Source organism: Chiloscyllium plagiosum, chromosome 1 (genome assembly GCF_004010195.1).
Source record: "Chiloscyllium plagiosum isolate BGI_BamShark_2017 chromosome 1, ASM401019v2, whole genome shotgun sequence".
NCBI classification, from domain to species: domain Eukaryota; kingdom Metazoa; phylum Chordata; class Chondrichthyes; order Orectolobiformes; family Hemiscylliidae; genus Chiloscyllium; species Chiloscyllium plagiosum.
In genome coordinates this window covers 86,138,206-86,152,717 of record NC_057710.1, presented here as the reverse complement: position 1 = coordinate 86,152,717, position 14,512 = coordinate 86,138,206, and the positions used below count along the sequence as shown (strand labels likewise).

Below are 14,512 nucleotides of genomic sequence, written 5' to 3'. Positions count from 1 at the left end.
TCAAGTTTGTTCGGTGTCACTTTCTTTACAATGTTGAACAGAACAATCTCGAATTGATGATGTCATCATGTCCACAACCTTTTTTTTGGGATTCTCTTCTAAATTGGTCTTTATTGCACCAGTGTTTGCTAGTTTCCACTCCAGCTCTGAAAATAAATTAGAGTGCTTTGCATTATCTTGGATATTAGCCATATCTTGCAGTTTTCCATTTGGCTTTGGAAATTAAAATCACTATTTGATAATTTAGAGTTTTTATGTTTTAAATTAATGTGGTGTGAGTAATTTTTTATTCTATCGTTATAGAAGATCTTTGGTGTAAATAATTGGAAACAGAAGGTTGGATATCCAAAAATTGTAAGCAGCTCAATCTTAAGTGTCTGTGTACAATACCAAGACATTATTCTCTCATTTTAAAACCAGAAGTGCAATATAGTTTCGCTGATGCGGATGTCGGGGAGAACTTTACTAACCAACACAAGGTGAGTCAATGCCAGAAGGAGGGGTTTTGGTAAAATTACAGTTAACCATATTAAATTGGAGCTTCAACATGCCCTACCTTCGGGGAATTTTAGCAACAGTGGGAATGAGATGTGATGGGCTTTCTGCAGCAAGAAACAAAGTCAATAAAAACCAAAAGAGCCGTGGATGCTATAAAGCAGAAACAAAAACAGAAATCGCTGGAAACGCTCAGCAGTTCTGTCAGCATCTCTGGAGATGCTGAGTGGAAATGCATGACATAGCTTTAGCAAATAGAGTTAAGGAGAATTCAAAGGGTTCTTACAAATATATTAAGGACAAAAGGGTAACTAGGGAAAGAATAGGGCCCCGATCAGCAAGGCGCCCTTTGTGTGGAGCCGCAGGAGATGGGGAGATACGAAACAAATATTTGGCATCAGTATTTACTGTGGAAAAGGACATGGAAGATATAGACGATAGGGAAATAGATGGTGACAACTTGAAAAAGGTCCATATTACAGAGGAGGAAGTGCTGGATGTTTTGAAACACGTAAAAGTGGATAAATCCCCAGGACCTGATCAGGTGTACTCTAGAACTCTGTGGGAAGCGAAGGAAGTGATTGCTGGGCCCCTTACTGAGATATTTGTATCATCCATACTCACAGGTGAGGTGCTGAAAGACTAGAGGTTGGCTAACGTAGTGTCACTATTTAAGAAAGGCGATAAGGACAAACCAGGGAACTATAGACCAGTGAGCCTGACCTCGGTGGTGGGCAAGTTGTTGGAGGGAATCCTGAGGGACAGGATGTACATGTATTTGGAAAGGCAAGGACTGATCAGGGATAGTCAACATGACTTTGTGCGTGGGAAATCATGTCTCACAAAATTGATTGAGTTTTCTGAAGAATTAACAAAGACGATTGATGAGAGCAGAGTGGTAGATGTGGTCTATATGGACTTCAGTAAGGCGTTCGGCAAGGTTCCCCAAGGGAGACAGATTAGCAAGGTTAGATCTCATGGAATACAGGGAGAACTAGCCATTTGGATGCAGAACTGGCTCAAAGGTAGAAGACAGAGGGTGGTGGTGGAGGGTTGTTTTTCAGACTGGAGGCCTGTAACCAGTGGAGTGCCACTAGGATCGGTGCTGGGTCCACTACTTTTCATTTATATAAATTATTTGGATGTGAGCATAAGAGGTATAGTTAGTAAGTTTGCAGATGACACCAAAATTTGAGGTGTAGTGGACAGCAAAGAAGGTTATCTCAGATTACAACGGGATCTTGATCAGATGGGCCAATGGGCCAGAGAAATGGAAGATGGAGTTTAATTTAGATAAATATAAGATGCTGCATTTTGGGAAAGCAAATCTTAGCCGGACTTATACATTTAATGGTAAGGTCCTAGGGAGTGTTGCTAAATATTGCATGTAATTCTGGTGTCCTTCCTATTGGAAAGATGTTGTGAAACTTGAAAGGGTTCAGAAAGGATTTACAAGGATGTTGCCAGGGTTTGAGGATTTGAGCTATAGGGAGAGGCTGAACAGGCTGGGGCTGTTTTCCCTGGAGCGTCAGAGGCTGAGGGGTGACTTTAGAGAGGTTTACAAAATCATGAGGGGCATGGATAGGATAAATAGACAAAGTCTTTTCCCTGGAGTGGGGGAGTCTAGAACTAGAGGGCATAGGTTTATGGTGAGAGGGGAAAGATATAAAAGGGACCTAAGGGGCAACTTTTTCAGGCAGAGGGTGGTACGTGTATGGAATGAGCTGCCAAAGGATGTGGTGGAAGCTGGTACAATTGCAACATTTAAAAGGCATCTGGATGCATATATGGATAGGGAGAGTTTCGAGGGATATGGGCCGGGTGCTGGCAGGTGGGACTAGATTGAGTTGGGATAACTGGTCGGCATGGACGGGATGGACTGAAGGGTCTGTTTCCATGCTGTACATCTCTAAAACTATGTGAGGAATGGTCACTCAAACTGAAATGTTAACTATGATTTGTCTCCACAGATGCTGGAAGAGAAAAGTCAATTTGGATATTCAAAAAACATTTCACCGGTCTGTCAGCTCACCTGTTAAAGGAGGTGGCCTTTCGGTAGTAGAACAATTGACATTTGTTTAACAGAGTGAACAATACACTTCCAAATAAACTTGTTTGGAATATCACAAATGATGTGCAATGTAATAAACTGATCTGATGTGATTAACATGACAAGTTTTCATTGAACTATTCAACTTTCATGAGGCTACAATTGTCTGGGCTAATTGTTTCTTATGGTTCCAAACAGGGACTCGATTTTTTTCTATGAGATTGACCTGAAAAATACTTAAAATATAGTATAGCTGGAAATGAGTTTTTTTACTATTATTCAAATAATCATGTTTTATTTCCTGCCTTCTACACACTATAACTAAGAACTCAAAATTGTTTTGTTTTGTTCTGGTTAGTTTTTCTACACTAGTTTCTCTTTCATCTTATATTCTGCGTATGTCAAACCAAAATCCCTAACTTCCTATAATATTCTAAAGATAAACAAAACATTTTGTGAGGTATCGTTCACTGTCAATGACCATTGATATTCCATTATCTGGAAAGTCCAGTAGATCAGCATTGCACTGAAGCTCAAAAAGCTAGGTGTATTGTCTGTTTAAAGTTTTGTTAAAATGTCTGGCTTTTCAGAAGCAATCTGAAATATGATTGTCAAAATGTGTGCAGATTTTTTACTTGAGAGTCATAGAGTTTTTACAGAAGAGAAGAGACCCTTTGGCCCATCATGTCTGTGCCAGTCATTAAGCATCTGTCTATTCTAATCCCATTTTCCAGCTCTTCGCCCATAGCCTTGTATGCTATAGCATTTCAGGTGCTCATGCTGTCACTTTGCAAATCTTAGATGCTACAAATCTTGAATATAAATTTTAGAAATAGACTGGCAAGCATATAGAAGAGTAAAACAGTGCTAAAGACCCAGATTTTATTTTCAGTATGACACAAGGTTGTTCAGCACTGTGACATGGTTTTCCCCTTTAATAATATCAAGTTAAATCTGATGCTAAATCAAAAGGATGTATTAATCTGCAGCAATATTAACAGCCAACATGTAAGCAGCCAATCACATTGAAGTATTCTAATAAATAGCAAATCGTGATGTAAAAAGCAATTAATTATCCTTCCTTTCTAATTTAAAATTTCAGATGGCAAAATAAATGATTTTTTTGTTTGGATGAAGATAGAAGGTAACAAAAAACAAATATTTTTAAATATAAGACAAAATGTGGTGTGATTTTTATATGGCTATAGTAAAATTTGACATTCCACAAATATAAAATCAGATTTTCAGTGTGTACATTAGTAATTATATTAAGTTAATCCATCATTGCATACCAATTTAAACCTCATTCAACAATGTATTATTTTTCAAAAACTTGTACAGTTTAGATGAAAGTCCACATTGTCAACGACTTCATTAATTTCCAGTGATTACATGCTGGAAAATGTCTCACTAACACTCCCTCAGAAGTTGGTAGCAACTTCTGAATTTTTATGTTAATCATTCCATGGATACTGCTTGGAGGTTAACACTTTTAAATGTAAACAGTTATGCTTTTCTGACTATACAACATCAAATGCTTCAGATGCTGCTCAGAAGAACTGGGCCAAAATATGAGTTTTTATAACAGAGGAAGAGAGCTAAATATCAGTCCAACAAGAGAACCTAAAATAAGTAAAGGGGAGAAACGTTTGTATTTAATATGAACTTTAAAAATTGTATTAGAAAATAATGAGACTTGACATAGAGGATTTTCTAATATCAAAAGTATTCCACCTGTGTGCTTAAAAGAGGGAAGAAATTTTGATTATGAAGTTTGTAAACAAAGAAAAGAGAAAAAAAATAGATAATCGAGACCTATTAGTTTAACACAGACTATAGGAAAATTACTATCATCAGACAGCATGACTGGCAGAGCAAAGAAAGTAAACATACGTTTATGAAAAGTAAGTCATGTCTGACTGATCTGGTTGAACATTTTGAGATGATCAAAAACATGAAGGCTAGAGTGAGCCTACATTTAGGCCTAACATATGATGAACGGCCAAGGATCCTGGGATTGTATTCATTAGAGTTTAGAATGTTATGGGGAGATCTAATAGAAACTTACAAGATAATGCATGACTTTGAAAGGGTGGATGCTAGGAATTTGTTTCCTTCAGGTGGGGTTACTAGGACCTGTGGGCACAGCCTTAGAATTAGAGGGGGTCAATTTAGAACGGAAATGAGGAGACATTTTTTCAGCCAGAGAATGGTGAGCATGTGGAATTCATTGCAACGGAATGCAGTGGAGGCTGGGACATTAAATGCCTTCAATGCAGAGATTGATAAATTCTTAATCTTGCAAGGAATTAAGGGATACGGGGAGAGTGCGGGTAAGTGGCATTGAAATGCCCATCAGTCATGATTGAATGGTGGAGTGGACTCGATGAGCCAAATGGCCTTAATTCCACTCCTATGTCTTATGGTCTTATGGACTTGTAGGTTGTTTGTATTGCGTTTCAAAGGCCATTTGATAAGGTTGCTCATGTGATTTCAATTGAGTGAAATAAAATGACAAATTATGACGTGGATTGATACTTGATTGGGTAGAGAAGGGGATAAAGGGATCATCCCCAGATTGGCAAAGTTTGGAAAATGGGTGTTCCCTGGGGATGTGCACATCAACATTTCACCACACATATCGATGACTTACAGATTTTTCTTGCAATTGTATGCACCTTTTGAGGTTGAAAACTCATGAGCTACACGTAAGTGCATATTTGTTGTGTGCATCTCGCAGAAATAAATTAACGAATCTTGATCTCAACAAATCTGTGGGACAGACACTGAGATCCTGCAGTAATAGGGTGAATGTTTTTTCAATGAACACAAATTCAGTTTGATGTTTTGTAGGTATTAAATATAGTGTTGGAGATTAATGTGATGTGTATTTTTAAACCAATAAGCACTGAATTTTTGAAAGCAAATGACTTGAATTTTTAAAGGCCATTTGAGAGACAAAATAACAATAATATTTTATTTGGATACTTGCTTACTCCTGGTACTCTGTTACTTATTTTGATAATTACACTGGGGTGCTTCTCCTTCAACAACTAAAGATATATAGATTTTCACGATGTGTATCAATAACTTAGATGAAGTAATTGAAACTTCTATCTGCCAGAATTTTCTGATCAATAGCATATGTTCATCAAATCAGTTCTTCATTATCTGGCCTCACACATGAAGGCGCTTTAATGAGATATTAATGGGCTGCTGATAGATTGTATGTGTCTGTTTTGTTTATATAGCAGAAAAAATAATTTTAAATTATTTTTGAACAACATTTAAAAAGCATGTGAACAGGAAAGGTTTGGAGGGATATGGGTCAAATGCAGGCAAGTGGGACTAGTTTGGTTTGGGAATATGGTCAGCATGAACAAGTTGGACAAATGCATCTTTTTCCATGCTGTATGACTCTGAATAGGTGAGTATGTATATGTGTGTACTGTTTGGCTGTACATATAAGTCAATGAGCTTATAAAAGTATGGCACGATAACAGAATTGGATTTAACCATAATGTCCCAGGTTTCAACAGCTTGTAAACGCATCACCAGGACTCACATATGAAAAATGTTCACTCAGCTGACATATTAGATGTCAACCAGTGTTAATAACACTGTAGCCCAACAAAACGTTTGTGTTTTTAAAGAAGAACAGAAAGTCAGGGCGAAGAGAACATACAGATGAACACCAACTGGTCACCAAAAGACACGATTCATTAACACTAGTTTCTATACATACAGACAAAGAAAGACACCACTTTGACTGGGACAACACACACATCTTAGGACAGGCAAAACAAAAACAAGCATGAGAATTCTTAGAGGCATGGCATTCTAACCAGAATTCCATCAATAAACACGTTGATTTAGATCCTATCTACCTTCCCTGAAAAGAAAATAAAACAGGAAATGATTCACCCGCCTTAAGGAACCAAGATGTATAAATAGAGAGGTGGGACATACCACTAGCACTTCACCGCATGCTCTCACTGATGATGTTGCCTAGTATGGTGATGAAATGTCTGAAAACAAACCTTCAAGCTCAGCAAGCAAACTTATATACTTATCATCAACCTGAGCTACAAAACTTCTCAAAAATTGCCAACATCATCATATTTTTATTATATCAAATTGATGATACCAACACAAAATGTTGTAACTATAAGCAGTACTTCAAATAATTTACCTTCCAACTTCAGATCTGGAGCTCCACACTCCATTCCAATAAACCTGCTCTTCATTCGGCCCTCAAAATACACAAAAATTGTTGGCAAATATTTATCTGGATAGTTAGGAATACAAATGTTTGCAATGGCCTTCATGAATTTTGTTTCTGGATACTTCTTAGCTAGTTGACTCAAATGATGATTGATCAAAATGCACATTGGTATGCTGTTGTTGTAATAAAGAAAGGAACAAATTATAGTTTGGCTTAATTTTTGCATTTAAATTAATAAAGCTGAACTGTTGAGTAATTCTCCAGAGGAGTTATCCAGTTCATCCATCCGAGTGTCAGTAGAAGAGCTAGGAAAACATCTGGAAAATTATTCAAATTATAAAGACAAATAACAGAATCATGATGTAACTCACTCCTAATATTTGCAGTTGTCTTCATTTTGAAAAACCTCGAATATGGTGAGACTAAAGAATTAAAGCAAACTCGTATTTTCCTTAAAATGTTTCCAATACATACAAAGTATTAACTATTAACAGTGTAACAAGCGTGCTTGAAAGGGATTATGCTTATGATTTGAAGGTAAACTTTTCGCATTTTCAATTTAAGTGTTTTGTTGAGTGAGATTCACGGTGTCTAGTCTGCCATGGCTCAGAGTGACTTTCCTCAACGTCCTCACCCCATACATTATATAACCATGTCCGCAGGAACCTTTCTCAGGAGAATTATGTGGTAGGAGAGTTAGAAGTGTTCTTACACTCACAGAGCACCACTCACTCTAAATCTGCTACTTAACAGACATATTATAAAAATTGCTATTCTTACTACTTCATGCATCATGTCCATTCAACAGTTCCTACCCATCTCATTCTTCCAAACAATGAACTCTTCCTGCTCTCTGCTCTTCCTACTCATTCACCGGGGATATGAAGCAACTCTGCTGCTTGTGCATTTGCTTAAAGCACATGCAGTATGTTTGCCATTTAAACTGCTTTCTCATGCTGCAGGTGTGACATTGATATCGCATAATGCTGCACAGTAACATGTCTACCCTTTACCTGACTGGTAGATTGACTGGTTAGTGCTTCCCATGGTTACAATCTGCCTGCCTCAACATCTGTGTTAAAAAGAAATGCAAGGCACAGAGACCAGCAGTCTGTAACTGAGAACTTTAAAGACCCTGTGCACTAAGAAAGCAATTCAAGGGATATAGAGGTTGTGGCTTATAAAGTTAGTGCTGAAGTCAGTGAGTGTGCGCTGGAAAGCAAATGAAGTACACAGATAGACTCTAAGCAAGAGTAAAGTTAGAGTACTAAGAAAGTAAGCTAAGAGTCATAGATACATCCTGTGCAGATGCGTGCATCCCTGTGTTCAAACTGACCTTGGAACAACATGCAAGTTCTAGGTATTCCTGAGCCCTAAGGTAAATCAGTGAAGGGCTGAAGTGGTGTCTGCAGTGGTCCAAGGGCCTGATGGTATGCCATTACAACTTACATGGATGAAAGAGGATCGTGGTCATGGAACACACAGGATGTCAAAAGGAGCAGTTGCAATGTTGCCAAGACAAGCATTCAGCAAGCTGCATTTGTCAGATACCCATTCACATTTATGTCATCTAGTGTCCAGGTGAGGGAGAGGAGAATTGAGAGTGGCATAGAAATGACGTGATTTTGGGCTTTAATGAGATTCAAATGTGTGGAAATAAAGTAGGTAATGCTCAGTGGCGATAGTTTGAAGTTGCCACTTGAGGGTTGAGAGGAAAATTTGGAAAATCTTTCTTATACTCAGGAATTTGATTTTTGCATTCTCACCATATTTTCCCACTCTTGCCTATTACCCACACCACACCTGAGAGGGGAAAATTTTATCCTGTGTGTCTTGGTTTTCTCTTAAAAGTAAGATTTTTTTCTGTTCTATTATGTTTGCAGCATACATCTACTATCCTCCTCTAGTGACACGTCCCAATAGGTTCCCATTGTGCTTTCTCTTATGATCACATCCTTAATTCTTTTGCTATTGTTCTGTTTCTTCTTTATGACATTCTGTGACAAATGCCTTCTTTGAAATATTTATTATATTGTATGTATTGTATAAGTGAAAGCAATTTTTCTCATCCATATTCATGTGCCTCAGCGTAAAGATGTTATTTATTTTAGTCTTTATTTCACAGGTTACCATTCAATTAATCTCATGAGGTTTCTTTCCAGTTTAGGTTAATTAGTGTCCTCAGTTCAGTGACAAATCTTCAGCACTTGCTTGAAAACAACCAATGCTGGAGATCATAGCAGGTCACAGCATCCATGGGGAGACAGCAGCTCTGTTGAAGAGTCATCTAGACTCGAATGCTGTTTGACCTGCTGTGATCTCGAGCATTGGTTTTTTTCAGTACAGTCTCAACCGGACTCGCCAAATAACACAGTGGCTGTAAGAGAATTGTTCCTTCACTGTTTCTGGTTGAAAATCCTAGAATTCCCTCTCTTAGGGTATAGAGAGTCCACCTACAGCACTTGGACTGCAACGGTTCAAGAAGGCAGCTCCCCAATATCTTCTCAAGAGCAACTATGGATGGGCAATAAATGTTGACCCAGCCAGCGATGCTCATGTCCCAAGAGTGAACAAAACAAAATACAGCTCACCGGTGAGACCATGTTTTAAGTCCTAACCACTATAATGGTTACCTTACTTAAGAATTCAATGTGTTGGAAACATCTTATAGAAAGTTACCAGGCTTAACTGGAATAGGTGGGTTGTGTTATGAGGAAAAGTTGGACAGGCTAATCTTGGATGTGCTGGAGCTTCAAAGAATAAGAGTGACTTGACTGAAACATATAAAATCCTGTGGATTCTTGACAGGGTGGATATGGAGAGGATGTTTCTTCTTGTGGAAGAATCAAGAACTAAGCGTAACTGTTTAAAAATAAGGGATTGTTCATTTAAGGCAGATGAGGTGAAATTTTTTGGTTTGAGAGTCTTTGAACTCCTAAAAAGGTGGTAGCAGCAGAATCCTTGAATATTTTTAAGACAAAGATGGATTGACTCTTAAGCAAGTGGATGAAGCGTTTTCACAGATAATTGTTAATATGGATTTGAGGTTTTAATCAGAGCAGACTACTTAATGAGGGAGCAGCGCGAGGGCATGAATAACCTTCCCCGCCTTGTTTTTATGCACCAATGACCCACTGGAGTAAAGAAATTTGTCCTAACCTTCATCTTAAGTGGGAGACCCTTATTTTTAAGGCAGTGTTTGATGACAGAGATGTTGGAAACTATGCGTTTCTACGCAGTGACGTCACATGCTCGTGTGACAAGTTAGAGACGTATGCATGATTTTGAACAGGTCTTCTGTGATGGGGAGAGAGTGTGCATAACAGGTGAAGCTCCCCAGAATGAGAAGGGGGAGAGTGGGGAGGGTGGATGAGGGTGGAGTGGGGAAATGGGGATGCTACAAAGTTTAGCTCAGTAAAGAAGCCATTTGGTATGCTTGCCCTTATTGGTCAATGCATTGAGTATCGGAGTTGGCATGTCATTTTGCAGCTGTATAGGATATTGGTTGGGCCATGTTTGGAATACTGCATTCCTGCTATGGGAAGGGTGTTGTGAAACTTGAAAGGTTTCAGAAAAGATTTACAAGAAGGTTGCCAGGGTTGGAGGGCTTGAGCTAAAGGGAGAGGCTAAATAGGCTGGGGTTATTTTCCTTGGACGATCAGAATATGAGGGGTGACCTTATAGAAGTGTCTAAAATCATGAAGGGCATAAATATGGTAAATAGACAAGTTCTTTTCCCCAGGGTAGTGGAGTCCAAACGTAGAGGGCATAGGTTTAGGGTGAGAGGGGAAAGATTTAAAAGAGACCTAAGGGGCAACATTTTCATGCAGAGGGAAGTGCATGTATGGAATGAGCTGCCAGAGAAAGTGATGGAGCCTGGTACAAGTACAACTTTTAAAAGCATCTGGATGGGTACATAAATAGAAAGGGTTTTGAGGGATTATGGGCCAAATGCTGGAAAATGGGACTAGATTAATTTAGCATATCTGGTTGGTATGGATGAGTTGAACCGACGGGTCTGTTCCTGTGCTGTACATTTCTATAACTCTATCTGCAGTAATTTGTTCCTTGGCACCTGAGAGAAGCCTAACCACAAGATGGTGTTCTAAGCAAAATAATACATTTAGTAGCCAAGATTGTTGATTGAACTAATTCCAGCAGTGTGAAACAATCACATTAGCTGGTGGGTTGTTACAGTTGAAAAGAAATACAGAACATATAAAATGTTATTTCATGATGTATGGGCTTAATTAAGCATAGACAAAAATCTAATGTTAAACCAAATTCCTTTTTAATTATATGGATTTCAGATGTTTTTGCTGATATTGTGAGATTGAATCATAAAATTCAATTGTAGAACTTGAAGCCGTTAATTTTTTATGCAAAAGTTAATTACTCGTAATTTGAACTCCTCAATGACGATTTGCCACAAAAATTGGATTTTTATTTTGTTAATCTGGATGCACAAATTTTCATTTTGTACTGCATGTCTTTTGCAAACTGATTAATGTGTTCACATTAAATGCTTTCTTCTATTGAATCAGTGTTTGATGAGGACAATAAACCACTGCCTAGTGTACTGCATTGAGTACCACTAATCCTGAAAACGGGTCATGTTTAGGCTTCCATATCCACTTCGCTATACAAGTTAACATTGAACGACTATATATATCCTAGAGGTGTGTAAACATATTTGGATAAGCAGCAAGATTCATGTGTCACGACTAAAAAATGGACATGTGTAATATTCTAATCAACTTGTTCAGATATGCTATGACACATCTCCAGAGCCAGTGGAACTTACACCTGTGCCTACCTGGCCCAAAAGTAAGGACTCTACCACAACATCCTATGATCATGTATGTCACTTGAATTCTGCACCATAACAGCTCTGTGGGTATTTGCATTACTCCGACCCAATCAGAGCTCTTAGCAGAGCAGACAGGGAAACGTATTGGGTGGGAGGCAAAAATTCATTTCCAAAACTGGATTTAAAGTTTTAGTATTAATTTTTCAGAACCTTCAGGATGGCTTTCTGGTCAGAACCATCTTTTAAATTAACTAGTATTCCAAGAATATGCATTAACAGTGTGCTTGTATCTTCTGTTTGACTCATGAGTATCTCAATGTATACTTTATTGAAAATATTACTTAGTGAAAAATAAATTTAGTAATATTTTTTGGATTTGTAAAGCCTGAGACATTTCTTTTCTAATTCTCTCTCCATAGATTTTTGGCTTAGGTCTTGGTTGTTTTGTGCATTCAGCTCTACTCAATGATTTGATTAATTCCTATAGAACTTTGTAACCAGTCACATGTTTTATATATTTAGATGGCTTCCAGAAACTTCCAAATTAAGGACTTTGTAATATGGACAAAACCAAGACCATTAATTTTGTTCCCTTGGCACTATACTGCAATTTAAAACATTTCAATAATACTAGTAAATTTTCCCGAGTGTAAAAAAAATCCATTGGTAATAAATATGATGCAAGATGCTATGGTCTTAAATATTGATTTTATCATTGCTGCATGTTGAAACACTGAAGTTAATAACACAATTAAAAAGGCTGTTATGTCTGAGAAATGGATTAGCAACATACCCAGGTCTATAAAGGTGAAGTATGACCCATATTTCGTCTCCCGCATAAGTAATTTGCTTTACATACTCATCTCCTTGGAGTTCAGCCAACTCACCAAACTTACTTTTTCTTTGTAAAGCCTGCCATTCTGCCAGACGCTTGCGCCTAAAACACAAACATGAGTCACTTTCAATATGGCACTGGTCTGCTTAAATGTTCGTTTCAAAGATGGCTCTTGAATTCATATCTGTATACCTATCAATCAGAAAACATTGTTACTGTATTTACAATCAGAAATGTCTATGGAAGGAAGATCATTATCCCTTTGTGGCTCCCCAGTGATAACTCCAGACTGAAACTCTTTTCTACAATTCCCTTTCTCTTTTTCCCATATTTTCATTTCTTTCATTCTTCAGGAACTGAATGCTTGAGGTCCCATTGTGCTGCAGTAATTGAAGCACTCATCTATCTTGACATCAAGCCTGAACTAGTTGCAAAAGTTTGAGAGTGATTTTTGTAAAAGGTGCTTACAAGGACTCTGCAGCAATGCCGAGGATGATGTGCCCTTGTAAGATGGACTAGGGCATAGCTAACACATCATAAATACCATTGAGATTTAATTTGTGCCAGAGAAAATGTACACACACTTTTTTGGCTCTGAAAAGTAGTCATTTTTAGCCCAAACCCTCCTACATAGATTAACTCCAGTTCTTTAGGATTTCTGTTAAGGCCCTGCAGGGCAGAATTTGAGTTGCAGAGAAATTTGCCTCAATTTATTGGACTGTCCAATATGCAGCCCACAGGCCAGAATCCAGCCCACCCTGTGCTTCCATCTGGGCCACCACCAATTTTCAAAATACACACAAATGGAAGTGACAGAGTCTGGTAGTAGCTGTTCTTCCAATCACAGACTTTTTCTCTCTTGTGCTTTGCTATTGATTAGCTCACAGTATCTCACAAGCAAACACAGGACAGAAACAGCATAGGAAGGGAGGAGCAGTGAGCAATGATGAGTGGCCACATTCAGCCTTAGCCTTGATATTGGAAGTGATAGTGAGTTTAGATGGAGTGGGGAAAGATTCCTGGATGGAAGAAGCTGCAAGGAAGGGAATGTCTGACTTTCTTTGCTGGTGACAGGAAAAGGCTGCAAATGAGACTGATAGCAACACTACCATACAGCAAGAAGCCCACCCCCTTAACTGAGGACTGCTGACGAGCAAAGCAGGCTTTTTATTTTATAAATGCACTAACTGACATATCAAGACATGGGTGCAAAGTGTCTTTGCAGCAGCCCTTTGATGCTCATTGCTTTGTGCCCTGAAGTACAAATCTATGCTTCCTGAGCAAGGATTGGAGAGGTGGCATGATGGTCATGGGAGTTTGTAAATGTCAGATATCAATATCCATGGATGAGAAATGTATGCAGCTTGTGATGGCTGGCCATCATCTGAGGTACTATTTGGTGCTGGGCATCATGAAGTGATGCACCTGGATCTGTGATGGAAAGAAATGGGGAAGTGAGTTTATCCATAGTCAGGAGCACCCTGGCTTCAAAAGGCAACTGGGAGCTCAGAATCATTTTTGCGGACAGGTGTTTTGCAAAGTGATCATCCAGTTTGTGTTTCATCCCACCAGTGCAGAAGAGGCCACATTATGAGCAATGAATACAGCAGATTAGATTGAGTGAAGTGCAGGTAAATCACTACTTCACCTGGAAGGTCTGGACCCTTGGATCGTGAAGAGGGAGGAAGTAAACAGGCAGGATTTACACCTGCAATTGCAGGGGAAGGTGCCTTGGGGGTGTGGGACTGTGTTGGGAATGGAGGAAGAGTGGACCAGGGTGTTCCAGAGGAAACAGTCCTGTGAAAGGCTGACAAGAGAGGGAAAGGGAATATGTGTCTGGTAGTGACATCTCATTGGAGGTGGCGGAAATGGCGATCTATGATCCTTTGAAGATGGATGCTGGTGAAATGGTAGGTGAGGACCAGGGGGATCCTATTGGCATTTTGAAAGGGAAGAGAAGAGGTAAGGGCACATTTTTACGAGAAAGTATTTTTTGATTATTTTTAACAAAAGTGAAATGAATTTCTAATCCCTCATTGTTCCAAAATTTGGTCTATGACCCTCTGAATGAAAAAGAATTGAGAAGTGGCCCTTCAT

At 38.6% G+C, this 14,512-nt stretch overlaps 1 protein-coding gene across 1 annotated transcript in view; it reads right to left on the bottom strand.

Moving 5' to 3' along the window:
- Nucleotides 1-14,512, bottom strand: part of LOC122554981 (phosducin-like protein 2) — a 28,978-nt gene continuing 14,466 nt past the window's right edge. The window contains exons 4-6 of the mRNA XM_043700479.1: nt 12,374-12,517; nt 6,738-6,943; nt 1-146 (exon numbers count right to left, since the gene is read on the bottom strand). Coding sequence (XP_043556414.1) covers nt 1-146; nt 6,738-6,943; nt 12,374-12,517 — 496 coding nt within the window. The remainder of the gene's footprint in view (nt 147-6,737; nt 6,944-12,373; nt 12,518-14,512) is intronic.